Source organism: Trichechus manatus, unplaced genomic scaffold (genome assembly GCF_000243295.1).
Source record: "Trichechus manatus latirostris isolate Lorelei unplaced genomic scaffold, TriManLat1.0 scaffold00001, whole genome shotgun sequence".
NCBI lineage: Eukaryota > Metazoa > Chordata > Mammalia > Sirenia > Trichechidae > Trichechus > Trichechus manatus.
Window position 1 is genome coordinate 16,443,778 of NW_004443937.1, and position 23,442 is coordinate 16,467,219.

At 43.2% G+C, this 23,442-nt stretch overlaps 1 protein-coding gene across 1 annotated transcript in view; it reads right to left on the reverse strand.

Moving 5' to 3' along the window:
• Nucleotides 1-817: 817 nt before the first annotated feature.
• The window catches only part of RAB7A (RAB7A, member RAS oncogene family), a 73,588-nt gene continuing 50,963 nt past the window's right edge, over nt 818-23,442 (reverse strand). The window contains exons 2-6 of the mRNA XM_004368391.2: nt 18,437-18,497; nt 16,463-16,589; nt 6,549-6,767; nt 3,948-4,076; nt 818-2,278 (exon numbers count right to left, since the gene is read on the reverse strand). Coding sequence (XP_004368448.1) covers nt 2,183-2,278; nt 3,948-4,076; nt 6,549-6,767; nt 16,463-16,589; nt 18,437-18,489 — 624 coding nt within the window. The 5' untranslated portion in view covers nt 18,490-18,497 and the 3' untranslated portion in view covers nt 818-2,182. The remainder of the gene's footprint in view (nt 2,279-3,947; nt 4,077-6,548; nt 6,768-16,462; nt 16,590-18,436; nt 18,498-23,442) is intronic.

Sequence of the window (23,442 nt, forward strand, 5' to 3'; positions counted from 1 at the left end):
GGTCCAGCGACTGGGCGCCAAGGTGGAGAGGACTCTGCTTCTCTAGAGGCCAAACACAATATCCTATTATGCCCACCCCAGGGGAGGAGACCAGAGAAGATTTAAGCCACGCCACCAGCTATGGTGAAGCTGTAGTGGTATACAATCTCCCACTGTGTCGCATTTGAACTCCTAAAAGTGGTATTTGTAACACATGAAGTACATGCCAAGAACAAGCAGGAGGAGTGAAACCAACTGAGGAGCCCAACAAGTAGAAAAGTACAGCAAAGCAGAACTCAAGATCTAAGTAAAGGGGGCATTTCTAGAAAACCTAACACTGACCTGCAGGCAGAACCACTACTACTTTATAAAATTATATTCCATTCCAGCTGGTGGCTTATATATGTTGGAATACAGGGCCCCTGGTGCCAAATCTTCTTCCATTGTAAAAAACCAGAAATCCAGAATTATGTGATATATAAGTATTACCAACTAAGTCAATCAAAACACACGCACGCACAGGCTAAGTTACAGAAACAGGTCATGTGTGGCCCATGCATCACTAGTTGTGGCTGCTCCTCTAAAGGGACAATGTGTTCTTCATTCAGGGTCTCTCCCTCTGCTCCCAATACTGTTTGATTAAAAAAAAAAAAAAAAAAAGTTAGGGACAAGTACTGCAGGGTTGGGAAGGAGAAGGCCTTTCTGCCTCAAAGCACCACAAGTGCCCATATGGAGGGCTCTAAATTTAGCTTGAAAAAGCATCAGCTATGATTAGCTAACATTATCTCTTCTGAGCCAAGGGTAGGGAAGAAGGAAAAAAGACAGGGCAAAATCAGATGATCTTTGTTCTTGTTAAATTTTATTGGCATCACGTTCATCTCTTTACAGAAGAACTCAGCCCACACCCTAGACTGTAGGCCTTTGGAAAAAAGGGGAAGTGCTCCGTTAAGCAAGCTACAATGCAGGGGCAGATCCTAGGGAGGGAGCAGAACTGTCAGGGTTCCATACCGAAGAAACAGGTTAATTAATGATGGGCAATACTGGAGAGTCGGGTGGGGAAAAGGAGAAAATGGTTTACTAACCTAAGGATACCACAGTCCCGAAAGGAGCGCCTTCTAGAACAAAGGTAAAATCACTAGGACAGATCTGTTAGGATTTTCCTTTTCCTCTTACAGTAGGATGCTGATCTAACAGGAGAGTTTTCAAGTGTGGAGCAGGGGGAAGAAAAAAAAAGGAAAACGAGAATTTTAATATTTGAAACAACAGCCATTTTATCCATTGCACACACCACTGTATTATGCAAATCAACCTTTTGGAAAATTTAGAATAGAAGGGAACTAGAAAGTTTCCCCCCAGAGAGATGAAAAGCTTTTTGGCTCTTAAGTCTTTGATAAAAGGCGTACATAATTCTCGTGTCTACTGTACAGAATACTGCCTCTAGCTGGATTTTCGAATTCTGAGTTGCTAACACTCTGCAATCCAGATAGGGTTCAACCCTCCGTCTTGCACACCTGCATTACAGGACTTAAACACATAATCCAAGAATTTCTTACACTAATTTATACATTTTAATTGGTTGCATATATTAACATGTACTATAAGATTCTTTTCTAAGAAGCATTACATAATAAATGGATACTGTAAAAAGATCTGATTAGTTAAAAGTAACAAGCATTAACAGATACATACAAAACTCAGCCTAATCAGACTGGGTGTGAGCCTGTAATGAAACGTGGGCACCAGCCTTCCCAAGGTGTAGCCTTCACAAGGAGGGAGGGTGAGATGGGGTAAAAAGACCACAAAACAGTTAAAAAAATCAAGTTTAACTAATTAGACACAGATTAACTGTAAACAGTTCTCTCTCTCTCCAGTGGACAAAAAGAATACGCTTCCAACGCCGATTCCACGCCAGAACAATGTCTACAGCTGGCCTGTCCTGCTGCCACAGACGAGGGCTCATGTGGTGGGAGGGCAGACCCCCATGGAGCTGTATCACAGGCGTGGGCTTGAGTTTGTCTGCTTGTATCAGATCTGTGTGTGTATTGTGTATAAGGGTGAGTGTGTTTGGTGGGGGTTCTTTTGGCAGCTGGATATGAGAGATTAATTTATGTTTTGTTTGGAAGAGGCAAGGGGGGCTTGTGTTTGAAGGCCTAAGTGTGTTCTTGGTTTGTGAAGGACTCTGTGCTCTACTCTCACTGCCCCTTCAGCAACTGCAGCTTTCCGCCGAGGCCTTGGTCCGGTCATTCTTGTCCAGCTTGATGGGTTCGGGGAATTCATTGTACAGCTCCACCTCTGTTTCCTGGACAGGGCAAGAGACAAAGGTTGGTTACACAGGGCTTTAAGGCACAAAGGAATTCCAGCTCTCAGCTCTGGCCCTGTCCTCCCAGGAGTGGCATACTACTGCCTGGGCAAGGAGCTGGGGGCAGAACATGACCAGGCAGTTAAGGGTGGGGTCTGGCAGGAGATGCTCAACTCTCCAAAGAATAAGCAAGAGGAAGACAAGGTTTGTGATAACTCCAGGTCAACATGAAGAGAGAAATTCAGCCAGGGAGAGCAACTTTTGCTCAGCATTGCCACAAGGCACCAGTGGGCTGGAGCCGAGAGCTAGCTGCCCCTTCAATCACAGGTTTCTCAAGTTTCCTGTTTCCCACTCATTTTCCTGGGTCTATGATCTACCTTCTTTTTCTTCCAGAGGTTTAGGAGAATTGTGTCTCTCAAATGCTGAATGTGCATGCCACTTAACCTATGTGGATGGATTTTCTCATCAGCTGGAGAGGTCAGACAGATGGTCTTAGGTAACTAAGAAACAGAGCCTCGGCGGGAGCTCTCCTGGCATTCTGAGCGGAACAATTCCTTATGTGTAGGGCTGTCCCTTTCATTATGAAACAGGGGGCACACACCCCTACCCCATGGCAAGACCTTTCCCACTCCAAATATTTTCCTGCCCACACATTCTGCAGAGAGCCATGGCCTTCGAAAAATTACGTTTCCTGGAGCCAGGAGAACATGTCTGGGGACAGTCACCATTTGCACTCCCTCAAGTGTTCTCCCCATTCCCCCGACATCTAACCTGTGAACATGTCCCATTCCCCCCACATCTAACCTCTAAACATCCCCTGGTCCCCTCCAACTCACAGCGTGTCTGACTAACAGAGGACGGGTGATACCTCGTGACCTGCCCAAACACACTACTGGCTCTCACAGAGCTGCTCAATCCAAAATCAGAATAGCCTCTCTGCTCCCACAAGGAGTATTACATACCAACAACAAGGAACTTTCTTTTGGAACCACTTAAGTAAACAACACAAACAAGAAGAAAAACACAGGAAAACTTTACTTAAGAAATATAACGCTAGAGCTTCTGGTTAACCTTTCCTGCAATTAAATATAAGCATTTATGAGGGTGACAAAAGTAAATCCTTTGCATTTAATTTTCAAAACCACCCTGCAAAGCAGGTGTTCCCATTTCATAGATGAGAGGATGAAAACTCAAATATGCTAAATACCTAGATCTAATGATCAGTAGCAGAGTTGGGACTCAATTTCAAATTTATCTCCTCCTTAAATGGAAGAAGCAATCTCATCAGGGGCATCCTATGATCAGTAGCAGAGTTGGGATTCAATTTCAAATTTATCTCCTCCTTAAATGGAAGAAGCAATCTCATCAGGGGCATCCTAGTGGCCTGATCTCCTAACAGCGTGCAAGAAAATACCACGCCCACCCAAACATGGGTGGCCTCAGCCAGTCTTCACTGTCTCTGCAACTTTTTGATTTTCACAAACAAGGTGAACTTCTGGAAGCTTAAGCAGAACACATCATTATCTTCTCAGACAAACACATTGGTTTTTCTGACTACACAGAAAAGAGAGTCGGCTAGGAAAGAAGATGAAGGGTAAGGACACTGGGCAGTGGCTGGACTGGTGGTCAGACATCACCAGAGGGAGCCAGACAGCTTCCAGGGACCTACCTGTTTAAGTGCATTCCGTGCAATCGTCTGGAACGCCTGCTCCACGTTAATGGCCTCCTTGGCACTAGTCTCGAAGTAGGGAATATTATTTTTGCTGTAGCACCAGGCCTGTGCTCGCTTTGTGGCCACCTGGAAGAGGAAGCAAGGCTCATGTGTACTCATCACAGAAGCAGCTGGCTTACTCCTGCACAACAAGGACGGCATCCCTACACTGCAGATGGCACAGGTGAGGGAGCAGACTTGGGGGAGGAAGGTGTGTGGAGAGTCAGGGTCGGGAGAGACCTGCAGACTTGTCCAAGGCTACCCTGCTGGCTATTATGCAGGATAGCTAAGATTCAAACCAAAGGCCATTTTCTGACTACAACCCATGGCTTCTGATCCTTAGCTATACTTAAGAGCTGCTTATGAGGGAAATAAGGTGGCAGAGCCAGAGAGAAATGAACCATCTCTCCTGGGACCTCAGAGGCCCCAGCATGGGAAATACCAGGCAGCTTGGTCTTGAGGTTTGTCAGTCCCTCTCCCATTGCTGTTATGTCATGTGTGCTACACACTCAGGTGCCCCAGAATTCTGCAGCTCTCATGGCCACTCTAGCCCCTCACAACCTAATTCTTTACCCGCTCCCCGAGCCCATTTTCTGCCAAGAGACAAGTCACTTAGGAAGGGGAGAAAAAGAGATCAATGGTCAGAAATAAATCTGGCTATAATTATTGGAAGAGTCTATGTTTCCAACAGAAATGCCATTTGAAAGCCCAAAACAGTCTTTAGCACCCAAGAGATCCAGGCAGGTCCATGAGGAAGTGGACCAATCAAATCAAACTCCCACTTTCTACTTCTCTGTTCAGTTCTGACACGAGCTGCCCATGTAGCACTTCTTTGACCCTAGCCACTCAGACCTAGGCCAGACCTCACAATTTAAAAGGACACTGTCTTTAAGACTGCCAAACAGGCAGATGCCAGCTGCAAGTTTGGAAGCCCACATGACACCCTCACTTCTGACCTACTGGCTACAATCTGGGGTTTCCCACTACCCCTTCGAGATGCCAGCCGCAAGCTCAGGAGCCTCCCCTGGACTCCCTCACTTTTGACCTGCTAGCTCCCACTATGCCTTTGGGTTCAATAATTCACTGGAACAACTCACAGAACTCACAGAAGGTGCTATGCTTATAACAGCTTTATTACAGAAAAAAAAAAAAAAAGAGACAAATGAAGATATACACAGGGCAAGGTCTGGGAAGGTTACCAGCACAGAGCTTCCATGTCCCAAAGGAACATGCAACCCTCCCCCATGCATAGATGTCTTTCTCCAACCAGAAAGCCCATGGAGCTTGTGTGTCCAGAGCTTTTATTGGAGGTCTCATTACATAATGCAAACTCCAGTTCCTCTTTCCTGAGACTGGTCGGTATCAAGAGGTGATTACGAGGTACTGTGTGGTGGGTCTTTCTGGCCTGGCTAGCTCCCACCTCAGAGTCACATCATCACCTCACCTGTCAGGTGTGTGTGGTCTGGAGTCCTTATCCAAGACACTTGAATTCCAAGGTTTTTTTTGTTTTGTTTTGTTTTTTTAAGAGATTCTCTCTCTGGAACATGGGACAAAGACCAAATTCTTTGGGTAATGTTAATGTAAACTCCACAATGAGGCATGAGACATTTGGACCTGGGAGGGCACTTGAAAATGACAAAATCTAATTCCTCCTTTAAAGTGCACACAGGGAAATGAGGCTCAGAGAGGCAAAGCAACAGCTCCAAGTCACAGCCGGCTGGGCGCAGTGTTGGGGCTTAAACCAGGTCTCATGGGCCTGTGTCCTCAAAGGCAGCTGGCCTGAAGTAAGCCTAGACTAACCAACAACACCTTCCAGAGCCATTCTGGCCTCAGCACAGAACCCTCCAAATTCAGGGGAGCACCTCAGAAGCCAGTCTCTATGGTAAGAGAGGAAAATAACGATGGATCAACTAGAAAGCCACCATTTCCCAAGCTCCAAGAGTGTGCTGGGGGGCTTTAGAGTACACTGCCATCTGATCCAAGAGTGTCCTCATTATACGAGTGAAGGCTCAGACTCCAAAAAGTTTTCACAGTGTATGACTCAGGCTTTAAATTCAAGCCTGCCTTTAAATCAATCCAAAAGGCCAACTGCAGAGCATCACACTGCCTTAAGTCAAATGATTACACTTGGACAGAGAGGGACAGCGAGTGCAGGTAACTCCACAGAATGGATTTGGTACTATGTTAGTACAATTTCACCACCCCTGTTTTGCACAGGGGAAGCCAAGATGGTATGCCTGTACTAGATTAGGGAGCAAAGACCTATTCCAAGGGCTGTGCAGGTAACTAGTTAGTTGTCCCTTCTAATTTAACTCTTGGAGGTTCATGGACCACCACCACCCCCACCACCATGGGGGCACATATGTACAGATATACAGTACTTACTGCCCCTGAGGCAAGTGGCGTTTTACCAATCAAAGCTAAAAACAGCACCTTTCACCCCAAACTTAGCTGCTTCTCAAAGAAGGTCCTTTCTATGATTCAGTAGCCATGGCCTTCAGCAGGGTAGGTTCTTAAGCCTTTGCATTGTTTTTGATTTCCACTGTCTTTAGCACTTACTTGTCTGTTTTCGAGGTCAATCTTGTTTCCCAACACAACAAAGGGAAAGTTTTCAGGATCCCGGGGACTGGCCTGGATGAGAAACTCATCTCTCCAGCTATCAAGGGTTTTGAACGTGTTGGGGGCAGTCACATCAAATACCAGAACGCAGCAGTCTGCGCCTCTGTAGAAGGCCACACCGAGAGACTGGAACCGTTCCTGTCCTGCTGTGTCCCAGATCTGCGAGAGACAAAACGTTTATTCCTGGGAGGGTGTGGGAAGGAGAGCAGGCGACAAGAGGGATGCTGGGGTGGGGGTGGGGGAGGTGAGATGGGAGGAAAGGAACTGAATACAGGGCCCCTGCCCCTACAGAGACAGGGTTCAGAATTCAGGAAATATAGCCCTGATAAACCGTGTTTATGTGTAAGAGAGAGAGACACTGAGTGAGAAGAGACACACAAGAAGCCTTTCTGGGGTGCCAGAAATGTTGATCTAGGTGGTGACCACATGAGTACGTATAGTGTGTAAGTATGTATGTATGTAAACTTTGAACGGTAAACCTAAGATTTGTGCGCTCTGGGAACTTTCTGAGGTTGACAGAAATATAGGGAGGCGATTACTCACTGAATCGTACATTTAAATCTCTGCATTTTTACTGTATGCAAATTTTACCTTAACAAGAGATCAGTCTATTTATACTACACCTAAATTAAAAAACAAACAGAAACAACCTCGATAGAGAGATCAAGACAACGAGAACAAACATCGTGACAAAGTCAAGCTTTTAATCAAAATAACACCAGGCAAGGCTGGGTTTCCTCACCTTCCTGGGTCCCTAACAGGGCCACCTATTAGCCTGGAGAGGTGACTAGTGTTCTGAGGAATGGTCACACGCCCTGGGCAACCCACTCGTTTAAGAGAGTGACTGGGTCTGACGCAGCATGTGGTTACTGAGGAGACGGCCTTCTAGCTGACATGGGTTTTCAACTGCTGCATCTACTGTCCGTTTGCAGGGAAACCACTCTGTTTATGAATTGAGAACTTGGACCATTTTCATAACCCCAATAAAGTTATCCTTTATGCCCAAATTGCCAACCAACTGCCCCAAAGGTCAGGGGTTTGGACCAAGATAGAGTACAGACTGAGTCACTACAGTTACATCTCTAGAATCAATTTTGCAGAAGGGAGTTGAGATCTTCCATGAAGCCCTGCTCAGGCAGTCAATCTGCCTCCCTGTGACCCCAGATCACTTGGGGGAATGTATCAACTGCACCCAGGACATATACACACTGAGCATCTGACTGTATGCCAAGCATGAACACACAGTTCAGGTAGCAGACCCTTGCTATACAAAGTGGGGGATGGCTGTGTGGTGAGAATACTATCTACAAGGGCAATAAACTAGGATGGGGCTGCATTACATAGTACTACCAAGGTAAACAAAGCTCGTAAAATTCCAAATCCCACAACATCTCTCAAAAAGTTCCCTAAAATATCATGTGCAAATCCAGGCAGATACCTGCTGGTTTACTCTTTTTTTTTTTTCTTTCTCATATTTGCTACCTTTAATTCAAAGTCAACACCACAGGGCTCTTCCTTTTCTCCCTTCATTCTTTTTCGTTCGTTTACTCTTGGGGACTGGCTCAAATAACACAGTGGCGAGCAGGAGCTGAGCAGGAGCAGAGCTAGAACTTCAATATTGGCTAGAAGGCTGGAAGTGGTAGCATTAAAGCCCCTTTGAAAAGCTCCAGTAGAGCAATATGAGTATTCAGGCTGAACTCTGGCTCACAGATGAGCCAAGAATAGCCCAAGCTAAAAGCATGATGGACAGGGGCTGTGTTACCAAGGGCAGTGCTGGGCAGAGTATGTGTTGCGGCTTTTTGTTGGTAACAATTCACATGAGCCCAAGGGTTATTCCTAAGAGGAGGGCAGCTATGAGAAGCCGACTTCAGTCGTCTCCTCTGATGAACATGGTTCTCCACAATCAGTGACAATGGGGTCAATCAGACTCTTACACCTCTGGTAACAGGGAACCCTACTCCATTCCCAGACAACTTTAATCAATCAATACAAGCACTAATCATCTCTCTGGGAAGAACCTTTTTAAAACAGGACCTGTGCTAGCAGCCATGTCTTAGCAGCAATGTGTCCTGACTACAGATGGAGTGAAGTTAGGAGGTTTTCAGCAATGTCTGGGGGACGCACAGACGTGTTTCACATCACTGGGTGAGGTAAACCATTCAGAGAGAACCAGAAGGATGTGGTGATGGGTTAAGTAAGTTAAACATTAAGCATGAAGGGCAATAAAAACAAATTCAAGTCCAATTATTCTACCTGCCTCTCTGCAGCACTGGGGACTAAATGCCCACCAAAACAATAAGCAAAGTACATCTTTCTATAGAAAAAATAGGACTTACAGTAACAGTGGAGAGCCAGCAGAAACTGCTGGTGATGTCGGCCTTAGTGCCTTTCTCGTTTCCCAATGTTCTATATTGTATATATATCTTTGAATGGAAAAACGAGCCTTTCTCATAAAAGGGGACCAAGGTGGAGGGGGATTCAAGAACTTGGTTACACAATAAGGAAAGTAGAAAGAGACAACTACCCCTATAAAGGGAAAGTAGGAAAGAAAGTTTAAAAAATGAGAATTTAAATCTAGGCCTGGGTAATTTAAAGAAAAAAGTTTCCATTACAGAAGTAGCACTATTAGATGAACACCTGGAAAATAAGTAATGCAAAAAGCAAAAAAAAAAAAATCTGGCATCCTACCTCATGGGGACCATCAGCCACATTTTAGAGTTTCATGCAGCGGGAATCTTACACATCACTCTACACGCTCTCTGCCCCCTAAATTCAGACCACGACATCATCTCCTGCACAGCTCACAGCTTTATTGTTGCCCAACAAACTCGGAAAACAAGGTAAGTAAATCAACCCTAATTCCTGTTTATTTATAATATTGCTGACAATTTCCACAATTATAAACAACTCAGCAATGAACTTTTTACATATATTTTTCTGTATTTCAGATTACTTCTTTAGGACAGAATCCTGAAGCGTGGAATTACTACATAAGAACTCTATTACTCTTATGTGGAAACAAATAGATATTTGGAACTCAGACATACAGAGAAGGCAAAAAAAGAATTAAAAAGAAAAGCTGAAAAATTAGGGAGTTATTCTTAGCAAGTTTGCCAAATAATTTAACTTGAAATTTAGGAAAGTACAGTCGTATGGCTGACTCATCTTTTACATTTTTAATATTTAACTGTAGTATTTTATTTTCTACATTCAAAACTGTATCCATATATACCTATCTACCCACTACTCTAATGTTACAAATATTAAAGCAAAATAATTTAACTTCAAATTTAGGAAAGTACAGTCCTATGGCTGACTCATCTTTTAGATTTTTAATATTTAACTGAAGTATTTTCTACATTCAAAACTGTATCCATATAGATCTACCCACTACTCTAATGTTACAAATATTAACACTGCCATCTGTCAGTTTATTTTTAAGGAAATAGCAAACCCTCTCCCCTAGCATTCTCTTTCCTTCCTCCCCAAAAGTAAACAGCTTCTGCAAACATCCTGTACATCTTTTTGCAACTTGCTTTTTTTTCATTTCCAAAGGTTAAAAGCTGTACGGCATTCCACTGACTTAATATACCACGTTATTTCCCTGGTCATTTGACTTTGACTTATTTGCAGTTTTTCACTATTACACACAAGGCTGCAATGAACATTTTTTTCACACCTCTTCATCCCCAGAGGTAAGTTTCTCTAGGCTATACACCTAGACATACCCTCTGCCGATGAGTCGATTCCGACTCATAGCGACCCTGTAGGAGAGAACAGAACTACCCCACTCCGTTTCCAAAGCTGTAAATCTTTATGGAAGGAAACTGCCACATCTTTTTCCTGCAGAGCAGCTATGGGTTCGACCAGCTGACCTTCTGGTTAGCAGCCGAGTGCGTCACACCGCACCACCAGGGCTCCGCATACCTAGACACAGAATTGCTAAATTGCTGGGTATGTGCACATTCAACACTGGAGAACAAGATGGCAGCCTCCACTGAAGTGGCTATACTAGTACACTCCCACCACCAGCTTGGCAATGTCCTACTCCTGAGATTCTAGAGATTGGACAGCCTTTTCATTTTACAATTCTCTATAAGTCAAGCCACTGGCTGTTAGGGTTTCTTCTGTTAATTGTCTGTTCACATCTTTTGCTCAGTTATCCACTAGGGTTTGTCAGTTAAGCATTATCACTATTTTCTCCCGGTCTATATTTGCTTTGTTGTTGAGAATCTTGTTATTCACAGATGTTCAATTTAATGTGGTCTATTATCAATCTTTAAGCTTTTATGATTTGTGTTTTCTCTATCTTAAATACTTCTCTAAGGTAAAATATTAACTATTTTTATTTTTAAAAGTTTTCATTTTGTATTTTTTCCACAATCAGGTCTTGAATTCATCAGCTCCCCCGACCCCAATGGAAAGGAACTGGCCCAACCTCATTTATTGAATAACTCTTCCTGTTCCCCCTGCTGTGCAAAGCCACCTCTCTACTGAATGTCCATTGCCGTGTGCCCTGTTATATGCCTGCTGTTTTCTTGGGCTATCTGTATATTTGGGTACCAATATTACACTGTTCAAATTACTGTGACTTCATAATGTTACCTTTTAATTTTTCATGCATATTTGAGTTCACTTAATGTTTATTATTATTTCTAGCTTCTTCCTGAATGTGAGGAACTTAAAAAAAAAGTCACTAATTTTCCCCCACACATTAAGTTATATAGTTCCAATTTTGATTCCCTTATACCAGTTTGGAAGTTACATATTCTTAACATTAGGGTTATCATACTAAAAACAGATACATGCATACTTAGAATACAGGCTGTCCCTGGGTTACAAGAACGTCCCTGGTTACGAATGTCTGACTTGACTTACGTATAACCCACAGTTACACACCAACCCCCCTGTAAAGCCTATCAGGAAAAAAATGACTTGGTGTTTGGGCTCCCAGGGTCCCACAACGGGCCACACTTCTTGTGCATGTACAGCTGCCACATTGGGTCCTTGGGCGGCTACAGGTGGGTTGAGCCTCTATGACATGGTGCACCCAACCGCGGTCTACAGCAACAACTGGAGAGCCCACGTGCATCTGTCTTCCTCGGAGCTTGGCAACGGCTGACCCCACCATCCTCATGTCCCAAGCACTACCGCTCTGCTCCATGTGCTGGGCCTGCAGGTTAGATATGAACTGTACCTAACTGTTCCGTCTTATGTATAAATTCGACTTAAAGACAGATTTAGGAATAGAACTCGTCTGTAATCCAGGGACTGACTGTACTGTTATTTTCTTTCAGAATACACTCCACTGACTTTTGTGTTCTACTCTTACTGTTAAGAAGTCAACTATCAGCTTCATGTTGCTCTTCTGTTGTTATTAGTTGCCATCAAGTTGGCTCTGACTCATGGTGACACCACATACAAAACAACGAAACATTGCCCGGTCCCTCATCTTCTCTATTGTTGGTATGCTGCTGCATCCACTGCGCATTCTGAATACCTTCCAACCTAGGGAGGTCATCTTCCAGCACTGTATCAGACAACATTCTGTTGTGATTCACAGGGTTTTCACGGGCTAATTTTAATTTTCAGAAGTAAATCACCAGGCATATTTTCCCTAGTCTACTTTACAGTCTGGAAGCTCCACTGAAACTCGTCTACCATAGGTGACCCTGCTGGTATTTGAAATACCTTCCAGCATCATAGCAACATGCAAGCCACCACGGCAGGATGAACTAACAGATGGGTGTGGTGGGGTGCCCTTTAAAGGTCATCTTTTCCCTCTGGTTGCTTTTGTTTGCTTTTTGCAGTTTCATTATGATTCATGTAGATTTCTTTTCATCTATCCTTCTTGAAATCTGGGCTTCCTGCATCTGTGGATTGGTGCCATGGCAATTTTGGAAAATTCTTAGCAAGTATTATTTTTGATCTAGCCTCTCTTCTCTTCTGAGACTCTCATTAAAAGTGGGTCAGATCTCACTGAATCCTGTCTTTACTTCTCTTTCATTATCTCCCATGCCGTTTCTTCCTACCAACCCTCTTCTGGTGGGCCTTATCTGCTGCCAAAACCATTCTCTGGATTTTCAATTTTGTTTACTATATTTCATTTATAGAAGTTGTTTTTTTCTCCCCAAGTCTATGTTACCTGTCTAGTTTTTTCTCTGCAGATATATAAAACAAAAAAATCCCACTGTTGTTGAGTCAGTGCCAACTCATGGTGACCCCATGTGTTACAGAGTAGAACTGAGCTCCACAGGCTTGTCTGTAATCTTTAAGGAAAAGGAGCCCTAGTGGCACAGTGGTTAAGCACTTGGTTGCTAACTGAAAAGTCGGTGGTTTGAACGTACCAGTGGCTCTGCGGGAGAAAGATGTGGCAGTCTGCTTCCATAAAGATTTACGGCCTTGGAAACCATATGGGGCAGTGCTACTCCGTCCTACAGGGTCGCTATGAGTCAGAGTCGACTCGGCAGCAACAGGTTTCAATCTTTAAGGAAGCAGATCGCCAGGCCTTTCTTTCCAGGCACTGCTAGGTGGGTTTGAACTGCCAAATTTCAGGTTAGTAGTCAGCTGCAAACCCTTTACGCCACCCAGACTGCCTTATTTCTTTAAATACAGCGAGCACATTGGACTTAACAGGCAGCTTTCTACTGGTTCTTTCTCATGATGTCTTGTTTTCTTATTTTGATTATCTTTTATTGTGAGCTGCTAAAAGCTTTTGAAAAATATATGAGATTCTTCAAAATCTAGGATGAAGATGCCTTCTTCCAGAGGTGATGATTTTCATTTACTTGTAGTCTTTTAAGGGTACTAGCAGTCCAGAACCATTCTAAAGTAATTTCACATGCAATTCCTTAGACCCTTATTGCTCAGTGTGGCGCTCTCGCCAGTGGCACTGGCATCACCCAGGAGCCTGTATAGGAGGTCTGGCCCCAACTGAATCCTACTGAGTCAAAATCTGCATATCAACAAGATTCCAGATGACTCATAGGGACACTGAAGTCTAAGAACACTAACCCAGCAACACAAGTTTGGCTGCGAAAGCACAGGGGCTAGCGTTTAGTTTCAACCTCCCAGGAACATGAGAGGTTGTTTCTAGACTCTGCTCAGTGCACCGTGGTTCTCCAGATGTGGTTTACTTCATGAGTGCAGCACTCTAGGGTTCCAGCTAGAAGTGCGTGTATGGCTCTGTTATGATGGCCCCAACCCAGGAAGGATTGGGATGGACTTCTGAATCCCTTGGCCCACATGGCTATTAAAACTACAGCTTGGTTCTACAGCTCTAGTTCTCACGCACCAGAAGCAGCTTTTACTTTGGCTGGTACATACGTAGAATTTTGAAATGGTATTTTGCCCCAGCACCCTGAAGTTATTCCATTACCTTTTGGCCTCTGTTGCTGTTAAGAATTCATCAGTCTAACTGTTGGTCCTGTAAAAGTAATCTGTCTTTTCTCTCTGGTTGTTCTCTATTCTGCTGTTTCGAGTTTTCTTCTAGGTAATTTGCTCAGCTCTTATAGTTTACTATTTTCTTCAGCTATGTTTAACCTAATGTTTAACTGCCCATTTACTTTAATAACTATTTTTTAACTTCTTGAAGTTCTAAGTTTTCCATATCCTCATTTTTTATAGTATCCCTTTCCATTATGGTTTCTATTCCTTTTTTAAAAAATCTCTAGTCATTGTGAATGTTTCTTGTGGTACATTATTTCCTCATGTGGCTATGAACTCATCTTCAGAGATTATTTCTTCTGTCCTGAGGCTGTTAAGTGTTCCTAAAGAGTGGCTTTATCATTATTTTTGCTGGGAGTGACAGAAGTTTATGTTAAATTCTTCACGACAGAGATTTCTGTATCACGCAGAGTGTAAATTTAGAATCTACACATGTGGATATTGGGTCTGGGATTCTTCAATGAGGAGGCAATGAGGCAAAGCACCAAGCCTATACTTTAAACACAAGCTCTGCAACTTATCTGGACCAAGGTCTTTCAGTCCTGCTTTCACTGAGGGAACATTCTTCCAAAGTCCTAGACAACTGTGCATGTGTGTAAAAGGAGATTCTCAGCTCTAGCGCCGCCACCTTGTGCAGTCACATCTTCTCCTCCTGCATAACTGATAAAACTCTAGTCTCTGTTATAAACTCTCAAATCACCATGGCAGGTGCCTGGAATTATCACTAGCTTTCAGTTCCCTCTTCATTCCTGCCAAATCTCGAAATTTCCTTTTATTTCAAGCTGGGTTTATTTAGGAATCCCTCCCTGGGTAGTGTAAACGGTTAACGTACTTGGCTGCTAACCAAAGGGTTGGAGGTTTGAGTCCACCAAGAGCCTCAAAAGAAAGCCTGGCAATCTACTTCCAAAAAATCAGCCACTGAAAACCCTACGGAGCACAGTTCTACTCTAACACACATGGGATTGCCATGAGTCAGAATGAATTGACTTGACGGCAGCTGGCTGGCTTATTTAAATTTTAGTTATATTTTGAGCATGTCTGTGTGAGGAGCCCTGGTGGCACAGTGGTTAAAGTGCTCAGCTGCTAACCAAAAGGTCGATGGTGAGAACCCACCATCCGCTCAGTGGGAGAAAGATGTGGCAGTCTGCTTCCGTAAAGATTTACAGCCTTAGAAATCCGATGGGCAGTTGTACTCTGTCCTCTAGGGTTGCTATGAGTTGGAACTGACTTGGTAGCAATGGGATGTGTATGTGTGGGTGAGGCAGCGAGGGGGAAGATCTACGTTAGCTCTGTCCTAGAAGTTCAAGTCAAGTGTCAAGTATAGTGTCATGAGTACTTATTCTCTGGTGGAAGCATATCAGCTTCAGATCAACATATATTAAAACTTTTCTACCTTTAACCTATATTTCATTCAAACATTTCAGCCCCTACTATTTGCCAGGTGTCTGCCAGGACTACAATGGGATAAGACCTTGTATTTGACCTCTAGAGGCTTAGTCTCTTGGGGAAGACATTTACATAACATAAGAAAGAACAACTGCCATGTAGGTAGTTATCAAAAGGTAATATCTGAGCTAAAAGTTGGAGACTTCAGGATGGGCATGGATATGACAAAGCAAACTTCCTGGACAAACAGAGACATGTGCAAGGACAGGTTTATAAGAGCAGGACATGATCTGGAAGGCCTGGCAATAGACAAAAAAGAGAAGAATCATTTGTAATCAGAAATATGAAGGCATTCAAAAGGCTATGCTAAGGAATCTGTTATCTTCTCCTAGCTGCTGAAAGGAAAGCCCTTGAAAGATTAAGCTGATAAATGAAAAAGTAGATTGGGTTAATCGAAACTTTGGAGGTTATACATAGGATAAATTTTAGAATAAAAATAGGAAAAATACAGGAAAGAAAATTAGGAAGCTAATTTAACAGCTGCTGTAAGAACTTAGGACAGACACAAAGATTTCTTACCTAAACCACTGGGCAAGGATACATTAGACATTTTGGAGACACAAGACAGAAACCTGTAGGTTGCCAAATTTAGATGGGAGGAAAAAAAAAACCCTGAAAACAACAATAACAGAAGACAGAAAGTCCAGTTAATTTAGAATTTCAGATAAACAACAAATAATTTGTAGTGTATTTTTGGTTTAAGTATGTCTTGCACAATATCTGGGACATACTTACACTAAATACTTGTATCTAGTTATACTAGAAAACTATTCACTGTTTATCTGAAATTCAAATTTAACTGGTTGTCTTGTATTTTATCTGGTAATCGTACCAGCAGCGACTTAACCATGAATATAGTAGTGGGATTTGAATAAGAGGGAAGAAAAATGCCTGGGCATGAAGTAAAACGGATTTAGACTGAATGAATAGGCTTGGTTAGCAAAGCTGAGATGTGTACTTACCTGCATTGTAACTAGTCTGTCATCCACCATCACCTCCTTTGTCAGAAAGTCTGCTCCTATTGTGGCTTTGTACTGATTGCTGAATTTCTTGTTCACATACTGGTTCATAAGTGATGTCTTACCGACTCTGAAATTGGAGAAAAACCACAAGGATAAGCCAAATAGAAAGGGACTGAAAACTAATTCTTACATTTGCAGCTTTAAAAGGAACCTGCCTGTTTTGAAGACAATAAGGAATTGCCCTCAAAATAGAGGACAAAGCCAGCAAACCTCCTAACATTACTCATTTTAGGGTTGTACTTTCTCTTGGGATAAAAATACAAGGTACAGATGTGGACCAGATGTTGAAAAGCTGCTACAAAATGTTGGTACAGGCAACTTGGATGGTAGAACCTAGTATTTCCCCCCCACCTCTTCAAGGAGGATGCCAGCAAATATTCTCCTTCTAAAAGAAGCGACAGCAGTTAAGATTGCTCCACTGTTCAAAAAATATCACTGCAGTCTTGGGTGTTTCTTCATTTAGTAGTTACTATAAAGTTTGACGAAATAATACAGCAGGAGGCCACTGGCTTCAAGCAGACACATATGTCAGTCAGCCAACTTTCTGCTCTACAAAGCTTAAGATCTGAACCACAAAGCACCAATATTCTACTGAACCAGAATCTACCTCAGAGGATGCTCCTCCACAGACGTTTTTCAGTCAGAAGACTAAGCAAGAGACAATGCCTGATTTTTTGTGGTGAGGCTGGAGCAGGTAAAAGCCCCTTAAGGTAATACAGAAATCCTCCTTTTAGCCAATAGTATCACCTTCCTTTCCCCAAAGGAACACACTAATTTAGTTTTTTCATAAGCAGAGGATCTGAAAGTACAGACATAGCCTAAGGGAGTGTTCTCCAACCCAGACCACCTGAATCAGAACTTCTAGGGTAGAAGTCAGGAAATCTGTAATCTTAAGGGTCTGGTGATTTTTCTCAGGCAGGCTTGGGTAACACTGGCCTAAAAGCAGTGCTTTTCAATCCTGGAAGCATTATCAGAGTCACCTGGAGTGTGTGTGTTTCTGTTTAAGTACTGCCTACCAGCTTGGCTGCTAACCAAAAGGTCGGCGGTTTGAACATAGCAGCTGCTCCATGGGAGAAGATGTGGCAGTCTGCTTTCGTAAAGATTACAGCCTTGGAAACCCTATGTGGCAGTTTTAGTCTGTTCTATAGGGTCGCTATGAGTTGGAACTGACTCGATGGCAGTTTGGTTTGTTGTTGTTTTTTTTTTTTTTTTTAACTAGGTCCTACTTCACTGATCAGGGGCTGAATGGATGCTGGATGCCAGCCGTGTTTTTAAGGCTTCTCAGGTGATTCAAATAAGCCAACCAAGACAGAAAAATCACTGCCTCTTTAAAGGAAGAGCAGGGATCTTCGTAATGAGGAGGAATACCTGTATTTATTATTATTACTGCATAGGGTCCCATCATCTGAATGCTTTCATGAGCACTTCAGATGCCAAGTCTAAAAAGCACTGCTACAGAATCTTAAGAACCACTAAAGAGTCACTTGGTTAGAGGCACAGCTAGGATGGGAACCCAGTTCTCCAGTTCCAGGCTCTTCTGCATATAGGCCTGATTCAGGTACAGCAGTAGGAGGTACTTACTGCACAGTGTAACCAAAACCCACATCTGGCAAGCATGACGCCACTGGCAACAAATCTAAATAAAACTGCCTAATCTAGCCAGCCTGGAGGAAAGAGATTCCATGAAAATGCTGATCATCAGTTAGGTGCCACCCTTCCCCAAAATCATGCTAAAAGTCAGAGAAAGAAAGGTAACGTAACATGTTGCAAAACAGCACGGAGACCGAAGGCCCTATGCCACCACTATCGGAGAAGGCAAAAGTGGCAAAAGTCAGGGTGGAGGGCAGAGGCTTCAAACGTGGTCAAGCTTAAATCCAAGCCAATCTGTTACCTCACATTCGCAGGAACACTTACCCAGAATCTCCCAGGATGATAACTTTCAGCAACACTTTCTTCCTAGAGGTCATCCTTCAAACTGAAAGAGGAAAGGAGAAAGAACTGTGAGAGTGATGGCAATACCAAGGTGAACCACACTTTCCTTGGCACAAACATCTAAGCAGCCCCAAAATCACTGTGCCCTGAGCCTTCCTGCTGGCTATTTTCCTACTCCGAAGGGGGCCTTGATAGACAACATTATCAGTCATCAGAACTCTGGACCTGAGAGCTAGGCAAAGCAGCATGGCGGGGCCATCCTGTCCCTGTGAGCAGCCGGAAATAATGTATTCTCCAGCTTGGGTGTTGCTAACAGCAATATGGATTAATGCTCCAATTTACTCAGTAGCTCAAGTTCATTCCCTCTCTTCATTCAGGTCTCTGCTCAAATATTGCTTCCTTAGAAAGGTGACCATTTTATCTAAAATAGCACTCCTCCCCCTCCCCATCTGCTCTCCATTCCTTTGCCCTGCTTTAATTTTCTTTAGAACACTTATCACTATTTGATATTTCATGTACTGTATTTGTCTTCTCTTTTCTAATCATCTCCATGAAGACAGTCTGATGCTGTACTGTGACCCAGTGCCTAGTAGAGAATTATTTTCAAGTACTGGTTTAGTACATGATATGTGACTTAGCTCCAGACCACCTTTTCCAGAAAACCTTTTGGCAGCCTTCCCTACCCCTGACCAGACAGTATAGTATGTGAGATGCCTAATTTTTGCTCCACTCTTCCAGCACTCACCACATTGTGGTCTATTTACATACTAAGAAGGGTTCCTGTCTTATTTACATCTGAGTCTTCAGCAACTGACTCAGTGGCTTTCAGAAAAGTCGGAGTCCTAAATTCTTGACCCCAATGTTACTGACTTATCTAAGAACTGCTGGAGGAACACTCCTCTTCCAACAGCTGAAATCCCCAGTGGGAGGCTTGTATTCTCTCCTAGAATCGGGAATTCAAGATTGAATGTAAGCACCCTAAAATGCGACACTTATGTCTTCTGAGAATCCCTAGCTTTGGCCCTTCTTCGCCAGCAGACATTGAAATAGCCAAGGCAGGATACTAGGAATGACAAGGCAGGAGTCAACATCCAACTCCTGCCTTCAGTGGGGCTGGGGGAAATAAATGTTTATATGTAAACAAAGTAGGTAATTAAGTTGGTGCAATAAAACCTTTTACTCTTCTGTAGTTTGGGAGAAAAAGAAAGCCAGACTGGGTCATAGAAAAGCTACTTTTTAGTTTTATCTTTAAGCACCTAGATTCTTGAAGGCTGGGGCTGACAGTACTGCCTACAATGGGTGCGCCTACTTAAGCACACAAATACTGAACCCAGACTACCTAGGTTTTTATTTTGGCTTTGCCACTTACTAGCTGTGTGATCTTGGGCAAGTCATTTAGGCTCTCTGCTGGGATAGGGATAATAGTTTTTATGTTCTAGGGATGCTGTGAGGACTGAATGAGTAAAATGCTCAGGAGAGTGACTAGAATACAAACCAAAAACAAAAAACCAAACCCATTGCCGTCGAGTCAATTCAGACTCATCTAAACCCCATGTGTTACAGAGTAGAACTGTTCCACATGGCTTTCGTGACGACAATCTTTATGGAAGCAGATCATCTGGCCTTTCTTCCGTGGCACTACTGGTTGGGTTCAAACCTCCAACCTTTCGATTAGTAGTCCAGCGCAAACTGTTTGCACCACCCAGGGACTAGAATACTATAAGTGTTTAATAAATGTTGGCTGCTATCATTTTAATGTGTGCCCAATGCAGAGATGAATAAATAAAGAACACAGAGTCCAGAAGGCAATAAAAGAACCAGTAAGTCACAGGGCCTATGTAAGGTAATAAAGCTACCTCTCTCTTTTCCAGATGCTTGGCTGTCAACTTTTTTCCTCTTTCTCAACAGGTGGTATTGTACCAAGACTACAACCTGAAAAGAAATACTAGAACTGACTACAGTTCCACACACCAGGAATAGACAGTGAGCCCTACGTCCCTGAAAGTTGCTGTCTTGTGTGGTTTCTGAGAGTCTGTTTCCTGTGGCTGTGGTAACAGTGTGGGAATGGGAGTCAGCTTGGAGAAACAGTTTCTTAGGCACTTATATCAGGCCCCATGACGTACCCCAAGGGTCAAGCTGTCTCAAGGCTTCAGCCCCGTGTCCATGGCTGGATTCTGAAGACACTGTACCTCAGTCCACCAGCACACATCTGTAAAGCTCCCACTAGTACTACTTAGGCGGTGAGAAGGGCAGTGTAAGATGAGTTGGAGTTCTGCAAAGGCTGTTTCTTTCAGTTTTCCATCATATCTAGGATTCTTCCTATCAGTGGTGAGAGGCATACTCCGAACCATCCATATCAGTGGATCCCCATAAGCACCCACTTTTCTCCCGAGTGACTGCCTGTGAGGTCACACAAGATGGTGGAGTAGGAAGCTCTAGGGGTTGGTTCCCTCTACTTAAGCAACCAAATGACCTTGAAAGACAGATCTGAAATCAACTATTTTGGAACACTGGAACCTGGCTGGATGCTTATAACCAGGTTTTGTCTGACAAGAAGAGGCTGCTAGTCTTTGCCAAGAGGGCAGTGTGCAAATCAGCTATCGCCCCCCAATCCTCAGCCCTACTAAGGCTGAGGGGATAGCAGATGCATTCCTGAAGCGGCTGGATGGTGTCAGGGTAGGCAGAAGTCACCCTGTTCCCCACCCCACCCCCAAATTTAGGGTACTACGTTTTGCTTGGTCTGGCAGTTCCCCCGAGGAATCAGCCTTCTGGGCTGCAAAACATTCCCCTAACGGCATCTATCAGAAGATTTAAAGCAACAGAACCTTACTTCTTCCCACCTATTTGGAGTCAGACATTTAAAGAAATCTTTGTCAGGTCACTGACTGACGGCAGAGATAATGGAACAGAAACTTCAGTGACCACACACAAGAAATACATACTTTGCAAAAATAGTCTGGAAAAGCCACAAATGGACAGCTGCAGCCATCAATAAGCAAACATCAGCAATCTTCGAGGAGTGGGAGAACCTGATTTCTACAGTAGTCACATTATAATACTCAGAATGTCCAGTTCTCAACAAAAAAATAATACAAAGAAACAGAAAAGTATGGACCATGGACAAAATTTGACAGAAACTATCCCTGAGGAAGCCCGAACACTGGAATTACCGGTAAAAGATGTTAAATCAATTGTCTTAAATATGTTCAATGAGCTAACGGAAATCATGAACAAAGGACTAAAAAGAAACCAGCAAGACAACTGTGGTGCAATGGATTGTTTTTATACGACCTTTCTCTCCATGGTCTTGTAACTCCCACCAAATGACTGGGTGGGACTATGCAAATGACTGCTTGTGGCCCACCAAGGGGACTGGATAGCTAGCTAATATGCAAATAAGGTACATGGCACCCTCATGGGCGGGGGATCATGCAAATAAGGTGTATGGAACCCTAATGAGGAAATCGGTCCATTCTGCCATGCTGCCAGGCTTAAAAGAGAGCCAATTCCAGAGCAGTGGGAGACTTCACTACTGAGAAGAAGAGACGGGAGCGGTGCACATCCTTTAGACCCAGGGTCCCTGTGCTAAAAACCTCCAAGACCCAGGAGACAGAGACAGACAGAGCTGTAACACTGGACATGGTGAAAGGCAGCGAGAAGCAGTGGCAGAGAAACAGCGACAGCAGAGGCAGCAGAATCAGGAGACTGCCAGGAGATGGCGCAGTGGGCTTCCCAGTGGAGTGGGGTGCCTCCAGGCACTTACTGGCAGAGCTAGGCTTGCCAGCCCATGGAGGTAGAGACCTGAACACCGTCAGGCCAAGGCTTATTAGTGGAGTGGGGTGCCTCTGGCACTTACTTGTGGAGATAAAGAGCTTTGTAACACTTTCTTGAGCAGAGGCCCGGCTGAGGAGCCAAGAGAGGCCTGAGAAGCTGTCCTGATCGAAGAACTGTATTGTGAGTCATTTCTGATCCTGAATTGTAACCTGTTACTTCCCTAATAAACCCCATAATTGTGAGTATTGTCTGTGAGTTCTGTGTGGCCACTGTAACTAATTATCAAACCCAGCAGAGAAGTAGAGAGCGCCACGGGAGAGACAGCTAGTGTCAGATTTGGTAAAAAGATTGGAGAAAGGAGGCATTTCTGACCTCTGTCTCATAGGAATCAGCTTTGGGTTGTTGATGTTGATAATGATTCTCCTTCCCCTTTGTGAAGTTAGAGGAGGTCAGACACCTCCACCATGCCATTTTTTACATAATATATGAACAGAGAACACCAATAAAGAGGTAGAAAATTTTAAAAGGAACCAAACAATGAATTCAGCAAAGTTGCAGGATACAAAATCAACACACACACAAATCAGTTGTATTTTTATCATCAGCAATGAACAATCCAAAAGGAAATTAAGAAAACAATTTCATTTATAGTATCAAAAACAACAAAATACTTAGGAATAAATTTAACCAAGGAGGTGTAAGACATGTACACTGAAAACCACAAAACACTGCTGAAAGAAATTAAAGAAGACCTAAATAAATAAAAAGACATCCCATGTTCATGGATTGGAAGACTTAATATCGTTATGATAACAATACTACCCAAAATGATGTGTGGATTCAATGCAATCTCCATCAAAATCTCAGCGGCAGTTTTTGCAGAAATTCACATGGAATTTCAAGGGACCCCAAGTAGCCAAAACAATCTTGAAAATCACATGCAAAAGAATGAAGCTGGACCCTTACTGTTCACCGTATCCAAAGATTTAACTCAAAACCGATCACAGACCTAAGAGCTAAAACTATGAAACTCTTAGAAGAAAACATAAGAGGTAAAATTTCATGACCTTGGATTTTGCAATGGTTTCTTAAATATGACAGCAAAAGCACAGACCAAAAAATAAATAAATAAAATGAAATAAATTGGACTTCATCAGAATTTAATACTTTTGTGCAAGGAGTACAACAACAACAAAGTAACCCTATTAAAAAGG